The 16,047-nt window shown below is 33.4% G+C and overlaps 1 protein-coding gene across 2 annotated transcripts; it reads left to right on the top strand.

The window, feature by feature from the left end:
* The first annotated feature begins 219 nt into the window (after nt 1-219).
* On the top strand, nt 220-15,665 carry LOC126979149 (cytochrome P450 9e2-like). 2 transcript variants are annotated; one of them, XM_050828386.1, is made up of 10 exons: nt 220-454; nt 3,380-3,543; nt 4,461-4,577; nt 5,074-5,279; nt 7,233-7,368; nt 9,863-9,940; nt 11,427-11,645; nt 13,469-13,566; nt 14,420-14,588; nt 15,377-15,665. In XM_050828386.1, the coding sequence occupies exons 1-10, from the start codon at nt 246-248 to the stop codon at nt 15,544-15,546; spliced, it is 1,566 nt and encodes a 521-aa protein (XP_050684343.1). In that variant the 5' UTR covers nt 220-245; the 3' UTR covers nt 15,547-15,665. The 2 variants fall into 2 exon arrangements, with proteins under 2 accessions (XP_050684343.1, XP_050684344.1); XM_050828387.1 differs by lacking the exons at nt 5,074-5,279; nt 7,233-7,368 and having other exon boundaries at nt 222-454.
* The last annotated feature ends 382 nt before the right edge of the window (nt 15,666-16,047 follow it).

The raw sequence follows: 16,047 nt of genomic DNA, 5'->3' as shown, positions 1-16,047 counted from the left end.
ATTTTTAGTCATTCACACAGTATCCAAAATTAAATCTGTCTATTATTTACTATATATACCGATAAACGGACGGATAGCTGTATCCTAGTGATAGGAAACCAATGATAACCTTTTGAATGTGAATATGAGAAAATCATCTAATTTAATAACAACTATTAAGCAAACAATTAAACGCTTATGCCTTGTACCACACCACAATCATCTAAAGCAATGTAATCATTTCGTTCAGACTAGTCTTCAAAAAGATGTTCATCGAACTGTGCGTGTTTCTCGTAACGGCATTTTTTGCATATGCCTTATACAATCATAATCGGATGAAGAATTTCTTCACCGAAAATGGATTGAAGTACAAGCCATTCTATCCAATATTCGGTAATAATTTACAGAGCACTTTTAAACAGAAGCACATGGTTGAAGACTTAGATGAAGTATACAGAGCGTTTCCAAATGAGAAGTAAGTAATCTTGATGACTTTAGACTAAAAATACACTAAAGAACAGATTCATCAAAAACGTGAAAGAGAAAAGAAACTTTGTTAATAAAATAATTTTGATCTGAATGGATATGGATACAAAAATCTAAAGTTTAACCTTACACTGTAATATTTTTGATATTTACAATAATAATATTAATATTTGTAATACTTACACTTTTAGTACTGATGTAGATTTAGAATTTTAAGTTACATTGTATAAATAATGACATACTTATATACTATGTTTAAAGAAAACAATACAATATTATTATTGGAGGCTATATAGCAGTTTATACGTAAAAAGGCAAACGAATCGAACAGCAAATCTCCCACAGCGAACAGAGTGTAGTCAAATACACACGAAAATAGCTCCTATCCATCTGATTCCGAGAAAGGTGACAGTTCAGATCCAATTAACTGCAGGTTTATTGATATAAACTGCTTGCTCTAAAAATAGTAGAGAACATCATGAAAGGCCAGAACTTGGCATATATAGAGGATGGCCAAATAGTCATCGGTTTTACTATGTACCTACCTACCTACCTACTACCTATAGTATCGAAGTTGGAGGCTCCTTTGCACAGGATGCTGGCTGTTTCGGTTTGAAGGGTACCGTAGCTGTGAAGTTACTGGGCAAATGAGACTCAGCATCTTATGTCTCAAAGAGACGAGCGTTATTGTAGTGCTGCTCAGAATTTTTAAGGGTTTTTCAAGAATCCTGAGTGGCACTGCACAGTAATGGGCTGGGCGTATCAATTATTATCAGCTGAACGTCCTGTTCGTCTCGTCCCTTATTGTCATAAAAAATATGCCTTCGGTATAAGAACGGCATAAAAGGTACCCCCAAACTTCCATCTTATTGGATTTCCAAGGGGTTTTTGATAGTAACTCATCGAGTCATACAGGTCATTGTCGACGGGTTTTGCTTGGACTCTAAGGCTGAGACCTATAGAGAGAACTTAGATATTGCTTTTGTATTCGGCTGTCTTTGCTTAAGCTCAGCATAAAAAATCCTCAAGAATTATTGTTTCCAGTACTTACATCAAATAAATATACTAAGGCATTATGCGAATACTTTAAAAACGTGTGAAAATGTGATGAGATGTGAATATAGGCTTTATGCAAATATTTTGTAAACACGTGAAAATGTGACGCTTACTTTTTAAATATACTGGTCAAAACAATCATGAATATAAAACTTTGAATGAAAAGAAAAAAAATTGTAACTGACCGCTGTACTAAATTACTTCGGAATTGCCTCTAGCATTGCCAAGAAATTTAAAAAGCAAAGGATAGTTAGTAGTGATCAACAAAGTAACGAAGAATCAATAAACACCTAAAATCAAAGTGACGCCATTGAAGGTTCTTTGCTTTCTTATCACTGAAAACAATATTTTAAGTGTTTATTACTCTTATGATTGAAGTGAGTATTTTGAGTACACTTATTCAATTAAATGAGTGAGACTTACGAGTATAAGCAATTGACTGGTTATCATAATATTAACTCCTGGAAAAGCATAAAATTGTTATTCCTACTACTCGGCTAAATCGAGTTAGTGAGTAAATCTGTAGTGGGGGGATTGATGTATATGTTTTTACAACCCACATGGTTTAATACAAGAAAATGTCCAAAGGAAAATATGTATTACGAAAGTCAAAAGAATTTTTAAGAAACGTTTGTGTGGAAAAGGTTACTATGACATGGATTACTTTCTAATGATACCACATATTGGTAATGGAGCGACCGCTCTTAGGCTATGTAATAATAAATTTTGTTGTTCTATATGATATTATGAAAAAAATTTAATAACCTCTGATATGCCAACACGTCCCGCGCGCCCTCAATAGCCAGTCATTTCACAGCTGAAATAATGCTGAGCTGTTTCGGCGCCCAACCCGACGCCGGCCACTTGAGATGCTATATCCACTTGTGTTTACGATAGTTGACGTATCATTATGTGGTTTATGTTTCAGGTTGCTAGATAGACAAACTAAGTTATTGTAAGCAAAAGACGACATTTATGATAGATTCGTGCTCTGATATCGCCGCTCTTTCAGAGTTATACTTATGATATTTAGCATAACTGCTAAACGCATCAAAATAAAAATATTGCAACTGAATTATTTGTATTATTTTTAGTATATTAGACACGTTATATTATGATTTTATACATTATTAAAAAAAATACAAATAAATTCTTGCCGTGTACGTTTGTACACTGGAGCGTATGAGAGGTTAAAAAAACAAGCTCGTTCTTTTCAGGTCTGATGTACACATTTTCAAATGGGTGGTAGATTTAAAGTTCAAGAAGTGATTTTTAGTCGTATTTTGAATAAAAATATATGAATTTGAATTGTTATTCAATAAAAACAGTGAGAATAAAAAACGAATGAGCGATAAAGCCAGATCTGAGTAAATTGTATGTGTTTTCCAAGTAATTGCTCTGCTTGAAAAGGGTCGAACTATATTTGAAATGATGTAGGAGTAGCTACTCTTGTTATTTACAACCTTTAGAGTAAATACCGTGAGCGAATACTTCACGTCTAGTGAAGATCAAGGTCCAAAGCGAAACACTATATGTATAATCTTTCCAAATTAACCAAGAGCAAAAAGATATGGTTACTAGTGTAGTAATAATGTGAATTATTTGAGCTAAATTCTTGAAAACTAAATTGATTTTTATTAATTAAAGTATTTGCATGGAATAACTTTTGATGAACAGTAATTAATTTGGGGTTCTACTAAAAAAACATATTTTTAATGAATTATCCAATCATTTCTTTCTTTTACAATACCATAGGATAATTAGCATCAAAGTTGCTTAGTAAAAACATAGTTATATATATTTTTTCTCATAGATGCTTTAACGCTTGTGCCATTCTAACAGTTAATATTTTTTTTAGATACGTCGCCTATATGGAAGGTGGAAAACCACATTTACTCATTCGTGATCCTGATCTCATAAAGCAAATTACTGTGAAGGATTTCGATCATTTTGTTGATCATAAGGAGTTCTTTCCGGTCGAGGTTGAACCCTTGTTTGGAAACAGTGTTTTTATGATGAAAGGTAAATGTTTTTATACGGTTGAGATGGTAGAATCTTTATTTTCAATTTCTATTTCTTTTCTCAGTGGATTTAATTGCAAGTTATTTGGCAAAACCTTTGTATATATAAATAAAATCGAAAGTAAAATCATTTGTTCTAAGTGTTATGAGTTTTCCTAACACGTTAATATATAATAACCAATTTTTCTTGTTTGAGCCATTGGTTTGAGCAGATATTTACATTACCGACTAACCCGTTCGGGGTTCAGTGTGGGAAGATTCTTCGGTGAAAGATGTATTTTATTACGGCGGATGTATATGCTTTTTTAACAACATGATCCCAGAAAATGTACAAAACAAATGTGATACGAAATTTAAAAGAAACAAAACCTTTGTGTGGTAGAGGTTATTATAACATAAATTGTATTCTTTATGATACCATAATATAAAGTTGAGCATTAATTAGAAGACGTGGCATAATTTATAATTGACTTTAAAGCAATATTGCAGCTTCATAATTAATTTATAATGTATATATAAAAAAGTATATAATTTGGTATAACTTCTTAAAGTCGCATATATTAACCTCTGACATGCCAACACGCCCCGCGCGCCCGCAGAAGCCTTCTGCTGAGCTGTTTAGCGCCAAACCCGGCGCCGGCCACTTGAGACTTGTGCTTACAAAAGTCGATGTATCATTATGCTGTTAATATTACGGGTTGCTAGATAACAAAAAACGTGATTTATGATAGATTCGTGCTGTGATATCGCCGCTCTTTCAGAGTTGAATGAGACATTGTGACTATTTTGCTAAGCATGTCAAAATAAATATATAGCAATTAAATTCTTTATATTATTTTTACTATAGTGGACACGTTATAACATGATCTTATGAATTCTTTTAAAAAAATGAGCTAATAGGCAATAATATTATGACAGGTGAAAGATGGCGCGATATGAGATCGACGCTCAGTCCAGCTTTTACCAGTTCCAAGATGAAACTTATGATGCCTTTCATGACGGAAATTAGTAACAACATTGTAAAATATATCAAAGGTATGGTCCAATCCATTAACTTTGAATATACTAGCGTTTAGACAACCTGGAAGCTCCTTAATGCATGACCAATCTTGATTTGTCAGTATGTGTGTTATATAGTGATTTAGTATTCAAAATACTAAGGAGCCAAACGTTCGACCGCCTTTCCTTACTTAAAGACACTGTTTTTTATGATTTAATAAGAAATGTATTGTATTTCAGGCTTTCCCCTATACTTGTGTGTTCTATACTTCTATGTTCTATGTCAACGGAAAATACGCTTTAAATTTTGATTCCCTTGATAGTGTTGAAATATACGTTTTTTGTGCGACGTAAACGGTCATATATTTATTTTTACGTTAACTTAGAAGTTTGATTTTTAATACTATAGACTTGAGTATATTATTTTAAATTCAACTCGATGCACACGCGTTCCCGAGATAAAGATCTTGACAGACAGACAGACACATGGCTGATTTTTTTCCAAAACTGGGTCCTGATTATTATTTCACAGATCATTCCGATGAAGAGATCGATATTGACCAAGTTATCCGAATATATACGAATGACGTCATCGCTTCAACAGCTTTTGGCCTTCAAGTCAATTCTCTTAAAGATATAAACAATGATTTTTATAAAGCTGGACAAGAGTTTTTCAAAATTCCGTTTCTTAGGAGAATACTATTCGTTATTGCTGTTATTTGCCCATCAATATTGAAGGTAAGTCACAATTCCCTTAGGGCTATGCTAAATATTAATTTTAAACTTTTGCAACTTTACATAAAATCAATAGAAATAAATATTTTAACTGTTGCATCTCAATAATGTTTGATTATGATTTAGAATTCTAACACCAGGAACATACACTTGTATACGCTACCAAATAACTTATAAATGGCTTTCTTAATGATGATTGCCATTTTTCAAATTGGCAAATCCTACTTTGCTGAGAAATTTCTGATTGATTTTTTTTTTGTAAAATGATTTCAAATATTTGTCAGGCAAGGTAACATGTGCAATGATTATTTTTTATAATTGAATATTGTTATTGTTAGAACAACATCATTTTTTGAAATTGAAATACATTGGCCTGCAAAAGTAAGTATCACACTTTTCAAATTAAATTTTTTTCTTAACTATAGAAGGTAGAGATTTAAGATTAAAAACGTTTTGTTGCAAATTTTATAGGCTTTAATTCTTAGGAACTAACATTATACATTAGTAACATTTTTAACTTAAAAAAGATAAAACTATGAAAATAGACATTTTTAGTTTAGTGTAAAAAATTCAACTAAAATGTATTACATGTTATTTAATTTTTAATAACTGGTATTGCCTCCTCGAGCTCTGATTACAGCTTTGAGCCGGTTTGGCATACTGAACACTAGGTTTCGGAGCCGATGTTGGGGAATATTCTCCCATTCTTCTACCAGGGCCTGCTTTAGTGCCCTGAGGGTAGTAGGTGGTGGTCTGCGATTTCTGACTAGCCTCCCAAGCTCATCCCAGGCGTGTTCAATCGGGTTGAGATCAGGACTTCTTAATGGCCAAGCCATCACGATGATACCTCCTGAATATACTCTTGTACGATATGAGCCGTGTGTGGCCGGGCATTATCATGCATCAGCATCGATCCATCACCCATATTTGCTAAATACGGCCCTGCATACTCATTGAGAATCTCTTGAGCATATCTTTGCCTAGTGAGGGTGCCATTTTCTATGGCTAGCTCTGTGCGACCTTCTGAAGATATGCCAGCCCATACATGTACACTGCCTCCACCGTATTGGACTCTTTCTGAGATGCAGGCTTGAAGGTATCGCTCACCAGGTCGCCTGTAAACACTTCGCCTTCCATCAGAAGTGTAAAGGGAGAATCGAGACTCATCTGCAAACAAAATTCTTGACCATTCTTCTTCATCCCACTGCATGTGTTCACGGGCGTATCGCAGTCTCGCTACTCGATGCTGTCTCTCGAGTTTTGGGCCCCTCGCTGGTCTTCGGGGTTTCAAATTTGCTTCAGCAAGTCTTCTTCTCACTGTACTGTCACTAATGTAGTCCCTCCGGGTCTGAAGTAGCTGTTGCTGGACTTCAACTGCATTTTGGTGGCGATTTCTTAACACAGTGAAAATAATATAACGATCTTCTCGGGCACTGGTACACCTGGGTCTGCCATTACAAGGTCTCCTCAGATGGTGTCCAGTCTCTTCATACCTTCGCTTTACCTTCTGGACCGTTCGTACCGTCACACTCACCATTCTTGCAGTGCGACGCATACTGATGCCTAGTTCCAGAAAAGCCATGATCCTAGCACATTCTTCAACTGAAAGAGGCATGATAAATAAATGTTATGTGCTTTTTAGCATAAATTTTTAAAACAAGACCGAACAGAAAGAAAAATGTGAATGGTAAAAAAGTAATTCGGAAACGTCCACTTTTAAAAAGGAATGGTTTTGTTTTTGCAGTTTTTTTTCAGCCAATTCTTAAAAGAAGGTTACCGACTATGAAGTTTTTATGTACAAAATTAAATTCTCTTTGGAGTCCTTTTTATTTCGAAAGTATATCTTGTGAACTTAAAACGTTATCCCAATTTTAAAAGTGTAATACTTACTTTTGAAGGCCAGTGTATTTTGTTTATTTATACGATCCGTTTATGATGTTAAAAATTACTTTACAGACTTTCAATCTTTCTGTATTTCCAAAAAAAACTTCACGATTTTTATCCAATATTGTAATTAGTACCATGGAGTATAGAGAAAAAAATAACATTGAGAGACCTGATATGATACAACTACTAATGGAAACATCAAAAGGTATTAAAATAATCTCCTTGCTTTAAGCTTCCTCACGCTCTCCTCTAACAAATTAAATTCATATTTTCTGGTCCTTTTATTTAGCTTAGATAATTTATACGTCTTAGATAGAGCCGCTTACTGTTAGGCAACGCATGACATCTGGCCAGGTTTATTAATTTAGTGCGCGTGACAAGCTACGTTTACACTCGTCAGTCACTTTATTTTAGTGTGCGTGCGTTGCTGAAAATAGAGTCTAACAGTTTGCAATATATCTAGATGCATAAATCTACTTCTAATTTATAACACATTATATATGATTAAAATATAAATCAGATTAATATTAGATTTACTTGTTTATGTAAGAAAATTACGATATTCACCACCACATCATAAAAGGTGTGCCAAAAATTTTGTTCTCTATTTTTAAGCATTTACAGCTTCATCGTTATACAAATTATTATAATTAAAATCTACACGATGCGATGAACTATCAAGTTGAAAAAGCAAGACAAAATGTTAATTAATTGAAAAATACGAAGAGAAATAAATATAGACTTATGGAATATTTAAACAATGTGGATTATAGAAAGAAGAATTAAAGGATCTTTTTGAAATTTGTAAACTTGTACAACAGCTCTGAAATAAAGCGTTTGTGTGAGATATCATAGTCCAAGATATGATAAGATTTAGTTCACCTTTCAACTTGTTATCGTAATAGTCGTATACAAAAGCTTAACTGCGATTAAGAAGCATGAATATGTATGCCATTAGCCGCGTACTGACTGAGCGAGCAGCCGCGCGAGACAAACGCACGATTTCTCCATGCTCAAAAGCGCCTCGGTAAGTTTGCCACGCGTTGTGTTTTGCCTCGCTTGCTCAACGAACGACTGAATCTTTTTCTAGTTCTAATAGTTAGAGTTTCCTCAATATTTTGAACACAAAACTTAAAATGTCAAAGACGTTCTCCACAACTCCTCTTGCTCTGGACAGCCATTAAATTGGTTTAATTTTCTTTTTTGTATAAGTCGAAGAATTCATATAAAGTCAGTGGTGGCTATAGCTTTCCGAATGTACGTCCCATGACGGTCTTATGCATAAGATACATGCATATAATATAAGTCGCGTTATGCACGTGCAGTCTCTGTGCGACTTCATATTAAGTTGAGAGCTCGATACTTCCTCAGCCTGACCGTAGTTCGGTCCTGCTGCGGCAAACGTTCGAGGACGTCTCGCGAGGCTTCCGCTCAGTCAGTACGCAAATATTGGCCAATAACCTCTTAGATAGCCTTTCCTTATGTTTACAAAACATTTAGTACTTATATACAAGTACATAACAACTAGAATTGGTATAAATTAGAATAAATATATTTTGAATATCTTTAATGGTGAGCGAATCTTGCTTGCGAATCTTCATATCAGTTTTTCTCATAAAAAACAGATCTCTATTGAAAGTCAGATGTGTCATTATTTACCACGTATTCCAAATGATATATGTAAGAGCCGGAGAAACAATATGATATAAATGAAATTGCATAACAATGAATTTTTTCTAGTAGAACTATCCCCCGTAAATTATCAAGATTCTCTAAAAGGTAACATTATTAAATGTTCAGGCGTCTAAAAACGTGCACGGCGGTAATTCAAAACGCGTCAATATTTTTCTAACATTACCCACAATGTTGTGGTTGGATCTGTCACATTGATTTTATAGACACGTAATGGTGGTTACTTGCATCATTCTTTATAAGAAACTTCTATTGTAATTAACGAGTACTTACATTAAACCGTTTTCTACAATTAATTCGATATTATCATTTTAAATAAGTACTCCAGTGTACGAGTAAAGTACAGTAAACAACCCCCTTAACGACATCAATTTAAAAATGGCAACGTAGACTTTTTTCATATATATCACCCAACGTTATATTTTGATATGGCAAGTGTTATATTATATACTGTGGTAAGTATTAATTCTGCTAATATTTATAATTCTACATGCAGAATAGCCTTAAAGCCGATTTGAGAATAAATGTCGCTCTACACGATAAAGCTTACACTTTACATTCTGTTTCATGAAACCGTTAAACCCTTACTTGTAAGTGCATATGGATTTAAGTTCTTGGGGCAGCCCAGATGTTGTTAATACGATTAAACTAAATCTGTAACCAAAATGTATTGATGTGGGACTCAAACGCCCTACCGCGGGTCGAATCGCGCATCTTCCATTGAGCCAACCATTCGAGTGACGAATCGTTCATAAATCTTGATATGTCTTCTTTAACTCTCAGGATGAGAATTCATCGACAGGATCTTGAATTGTGTAATTAATCCCAAAAGTGAGGGTTATCACTTAAAAACATACATAAATCATAAAATTTAGATGGATTTCCGCAAAATATCACATAATTAAATATTTTTACTGCATTGAGATATCTATATATAAGATGAGTTTTATTTCTTATATTTTTTAGATTGAAATGTTTAAATATAACTATGATAACTATGTTCTAAGGTTCACTGAAAACGGAGAAGGGGGAAGATGACGAAACCGGTTTGGCTCCCTTTGTTCAAAATAATCGATCTACCACTAGTAAGTAAATATTAGTATATAAGGTTAGTAGGGTTAGCATAACATACATCTAACTATATAAAACTTGCACTTTTGCATATTTATTTATAATATAAAAAATTGCCAACTTGGATGTTTGATAGGGTTCACCGCGTAATCGACTAGAGTTATATAAAACAATGTATTTTAAAATTATAAATAAAACGAATCAACTAACACCACAGTAAAATCATTTAAAAAAATCATCATCAGCAATAAACTTAAAAGAAAAGGAATGACATCTAGGGACGCCTGAAAGAAGCGAAGCATTATAGTATAAATCGTAGGAAGTATAAGTTAAAAATTAATGAAAAAAGTAAAGGAAAATTTACACGGTTTGTTTTCAATGTCGATAGTAAAAGAATAAACGAAACAGACACTTGTAGCGCTTATTCAAAACATAAAAAATTATAATAAAAAACTAAATAAATTTGAATAGTGACTGCCGTAGATGTATAGAGTAGACTAAGAGATAGAAAGCCACGCCGAACCGTGTAATTGTACTAAATTACAAAACACTTTCATTTTACATCACATTTTAAAACCACTTTCAAAAATATCATTTACATTACGCGCCAAACTTCCCATCCGCTCCTGTCATAAATTAAATATTTTTGTTCCATCACGCTATACAAGAAAATATGCTTTGAATAGCTATATACCACGAGCACTTAATTCCTATAATAAAGATTTTTCTGATATGGATGTTTTGGGTTACTTTTTAAAGAAATTAGAAAGAAATTAATTCTCAAACTTATGTAATCTTGTTACGAATGGAGAATAAAATATGTAAAGTTATTGTGTTGTACACTTTTGTTGTAAATGTTTATGTTTATGTTTAGCTCTAGGTATTTAATTTAACATTGTAATTTTCGGTACTATAAGTCATCTCTTTAGTAATTATATAACATTAAAATTGTAATTTTGTGACTGTTTGATGCCAAAATAAAATAAATAAATGCGACGTTCCGTATATGAAAATAAACTTGATATAGAACACCTAAGTACCGAATATATCACGAACTCAACACAGCGGTTTGGAGAGTATTGACCGTGACGAGGCGAGAGAGGAGTGGGTCGGCAGAAGTTATAGAGGAAGTCATCAGTTCCTGCGAGTAGCTAGTAGATATCTGTCAATCACTGGAACCTACAGCTAAACTGTTAAAATATTAATGAGAGGCTAATAAAAAAACCGATAGATATATCAGCGCTGTAATTATTTGTTAGGTTAATTTCTTAATTAATGTCAATGTACCAATACATTACCTCTACCTGATGATAAACAGAGTATTGTCTCCAAATTGGGACAATTATCTATGGCCACTTGAACATCTAAAGCGTTGTGTAATGCAAGGCACACTCGATTACGTAGCGTTCAACTTTTGTCTAATGACTTGTTTCTGTGTGTGTGTCATTTTGTAGTCCTTTCCAACTGAAAACTTAATTTTATGATGAATTAATGTTACAGAGTGGACCCCAGATGAACTAGCAGGTCAAGTATTTATTTTCTTCATCGCTGGATTTGAAAGTTCCGCATCGACCTTAGTATTGTGTCTACATGAGTTAGCCTTAAACTATGAAGTTCAAGATAAGTTATACCAGGAGATCAGAAACTACGAGGAAAAGAATGGCAAATTAGTGTTCGAAAAAATTAACGAGTTGAACTATTTGGAGTGTGTGCTCAATGGTAAGCTATGTTGTTTTTATAAAAAAAAATAAGAATATCACTACCTTATCGATTAAATTTTAATTTATTATTTTCGTTATGTTATTTTTATAAAAAAGGAATATAATTATTAAAATCAATATGAAACCTACCACATATACATATATATATAAATACTAACAATGGGCCAACGCCTTTGATGTTTTCAGAAATCCCGCCTCAGCTCCGTCCAGACATGTTATTCTGTTAGGGTTGTTACATTTCTTTCATTTTTTACTTTGTTACTTATTTCTATCTGGTGGTAGAATGGGTGTAGGTAGAATATACTAGAAAAATAAATAATATAACTATTTACTTAGTTAATTTGTTTTATTAGAAGAAACAAATACTTACAAAAACATCACAAGTTCTCAATTCAAGGGATGTTATGGATTTTTTATTTCGGATATGGATAATCAAAAATAGTACTCCAGCTTAATTTTATTAAAAATATAAAAAAAAACATAATATTCCAATAAAACTTAGTAAGCCACAAGTTAGGATCCCCACTATCTGGATGTGTGGCGGTCTTCCACGGAACGGTTTTCAAGGAGCTACGTACTACAAAGCTGTGGAATGAACTTCTTTGTGGGGTGTTTCCGGGACGATAAGACAGAGATACCTTCAAACAAAGCGCGTACACCTTCCCTAAAGACCGGCAACACTCCTGTGATTCCTCTGGTGTTGCAAGAGATTGTGGGCGGCGGTGATCACTTAACAACAGGTGAGTCGTACGCTCGTTTGTCCTCCTATTCCATAAAAAAAACTTTTTCCAAAAATGTTAGAAAAGAATTACTTATTTATTTTAAATATATTTCAAAAATATATTAACGAAACATATCATAGGTAGTATGAACCATTTCAATTGCTTACAAAAACAAACATGCGATAGCCCTTAAAGTCTTGTCCCGAGTTGCTAACTAATTCAGCGGGCGTCCGCAGCGTATGCAACACGATTGCCCTGTTCGGGACGGCTTCATCAGACGACTGTTGATATATGTATAGACTGTGCTACTACTATGAAACTAATATGAAACCTACTGCTAGGTTACGTTGAGTTAGGAAGTCTTTTGTTAGGCTATGTTTTTTACAACATGATGTCAGAAAATATACAAAACAATTTTTTTTTACTAAATTTTCAATAGTAAAAACGTTTGTGTGGTAATGGTTACTTTAACATTAATAAATTTCTTAATATATTAGATAGATTGGGAATAGAGCAAGCGCCTTTAGACTAGTAAAATATATATATTTTAACATACGATATTAAATATTATATTGTCCCGCTCAGTTTCTTGCGCCTGTTCTTCTCAGGTCTGAGGCATACTATCTATTTATTCAAAAATAATATTTTGAATGGATCGTAGTTATTGACGTTCAACAAGCGATGTTAAATAATATATTTTTAAATAATCTATTTTTAATAAAAAATATTAAAATTTGATTAACAAACATTTGAAAATCACAGTTTACTAAAAAAAAATATGAAGATTTTTAATATATTACCAGAAAAAATAAAATTGTTTGCTTTCTATTATTGCGTATTTGGTGTTGGTTTTGGAACACTTGTACAAAAAGACGTATAAAGACATACAATATCAATATTACTATAACATTAACATTTCAAAAATAAATGGATTATTATATATTATGATTATTATTAGATTATTAAAATTATAGATGATTAATTGGTGATCAAGAAGATGTAAACTGTTTGATTAGCTGCAAGAGAAAATCATGCAAGTACTCAAACAGATTTTTTTTTAATTTAATCCATACTTGTGTAAAATATCAAATTATTGCAGAGGCACTCAGAAAATGGTCGGTGGCGTTGGCACTAGATAGAATGTGCACAAAAACTTATGAATTACCACCACCCAGAGAAGGTGGAAAACCATATACGGTAAGATTTTATAATTCTGAGCATTTGCTGTATAATTTTTGTTTTCGATACATCTTATGTCACTCTGTAGGGAATCTCACAAGAAAAACCCTAATAAATATGACAGGGCAGAGCCGGGCTCATGGTACCTAAGGATCTTCGTGTTTGTCCATTGTTGTGGGCGTAGAATACAATAGCAAGTAAAACACAGTCTTACAAACACATGGTATCATTATTGGCAACGAACGTTATAATAGTAAGTGCACTTCACAAACCCTCATGATCATAAGGTTCTTATGTAATAAGAACGTGGTTTGCCCGGCATGAGCGGGCGACACAACCATCACGCTCAATAGTTCTTCCCTGACTGACTGCTCGGCGCTCGCCCGGCGCCCGATCTCGACCGCACTCTCACCAAACGCCGATAACACCCGAGCCAATACGAGTACCGAAACATTTTCGTACTAATTCATGACTACGACATATATATTTATGTTTGAATTTATGTCAGAAGAATTAATGTTAGGTTTATCTATTCATCTTTACTGAGTGTGACTTTTATTTATCACAATAAGGGACGAGACGAGGAGGACGTTCAGCTGATGGTAATTGATAAGCTCTACCCATTACAATTCAGTGCCACTCAGGATTCTTGAAAAACCCAAAAATTCTGAGCGGCACTACAATTGCGCTCGTCACCTAGAGGCATAAGATGTTAAGTCATATTTGCCCAGTAATTTCACTAGCGCTTTCACTTTACAGCGCCCTTACTGAACTGACTGTTAAATAAATAAAGGTGATAAAATAAATAAATAAACCAATGAAATTTTGCGATCTATTTTAGTTAGGCGTACCTTTTATTTAATACTTTCAGATGAAACCTGGTGATCTTCTGCTCTGTACAGTCAACTCCATACACATGGATCCAAAATACTTCCCAGACCCTAAAGCTTTCAACCCCGACAGGTTCTTGGAGGAAAACAAACACAAAATCAAACCATTTACCTTTTTACCCTTTGGTGCTGGTCCCAGAAACTGTATAGGTATGCTATTATAACTTTTTTGCAAATCACAAATAATGTAAGGAAATGTGGTATTACGAATCATACATTCTGAACTGTTTGATGATTATGTGCCTATTAAAGCAATAAGTAGGGCTTGAGGATATTAGAAAACTTAATTTCTTAGTTATAGGCTAGATATCCACAAATTTAGGGGTACCAGTAATTAAGGATAGAATAGCAAACCCAGGCTTAGCACAAGAAGCGTGTAGGGATCAATCAAATTTTCGATTAATGATTTGTTCGTAGCTTGGCTGAAATCGAATATCTTATAAGATGAAATAATTATTAAATGAAGTAGTTACAATTTTGACAAAAATTGCATATATTATTATTACTTTTCTAACATGTAGGTAACTACTTCATTTGTTAAATGAAGAGATAAGAGTAATTTAAAAAAACAGTGTCAATTTATTAGTATTAATTGTTTTAGTTTCATCATAGTTTGTATTTGCCACAGATTAGTAATAGATAGTTTGAAGGACCTGTGTCGTGACACAGATTAAATTCACTACAACGTTATTATGAGACTTAAAGAATGAACTTATTACTAACTTTTAACCCGGCAACCACACACTTCTAAATATATAATGAAATACAAGGGTATCACAAATTTATGGCAGAATTAGATGTGGTACCACTTACTACTCGTAACAATAACATTTATTGCTAGTAACCGTTAACAACCTATGAGGAAAAATGTCTGCTCTTTAACTCAGAGACTGAATCTGTTGATAAAGATATTTTGACAAAATACTCTTTGCTTACAGGTATACGCTTCGCTATGATGGAACTGAAAGTTTTACTTTTCCACTTGGTTGCGAATTTCGAAATACAGAAGTGTGAAAAAACACAAGATCCCGCGGAGCTAGCGCCTCTAGATCTTATTATCGCTGCCAAGGGTGGAAGCTGGGTTAAATTTGTACCAAGAAATAAATAAAATAATATGCAATATAAAAATAATCATAATAAAATTTTATTATTTTCCATTCAATTTTTACATTTTTGTGTTAGTATTTTAGTAAGATAAGTGTTAAAATATAATGTTTTTTCTGTTTATGTTATTATTATAATTTTCCTCATTAATCGTGTTAATTTCCATTCCTCCTCTACTCCAATTCTATGGAAGTTTTACCAACCGTAGAAATAGTTCTACGACTACATCGAACCGTGTTTTCACGAATACAGATCGGAATCTGGAGGTCTACTCTAATTCAACTAAAAACGAAGTTTCGATTGAAATTTCGGATGTTTCCTACTACGGTTCCGTTCGGGACGAAAATTCGTTTCGAAGTTTCGTCCCGAACGTCATTGCTTGACATTTCGAAATTATAAACCTACTCTAATTCATTTACATTCCGAACGAATATGAAAATGACAGCTGTTTGTTCGGAATTTTAACGTCAATTTGATGAAACCAAAGATGTTTTTCAAGAATGAT

The sequence above is a fragment of the Leptidea sinapis genome, chromosome Z, assembly GCF_905404315.1.
Source record: "Leptidea sinapis chromosome Z, ilLepSina1.1, whole genome shotgun sequence".
Lineage (NCBI taxonomy): Eukaryota > Metazoa > Arthropoda > Insecta > Lepidoptera > Pieridae > Leptidea > Leptidea sinapis.
The sequence above is the reverse complement of the archived record's forward strand: the minus strand, read 5'-3'. Positions and strand labels throughout refer to the sequence as shown.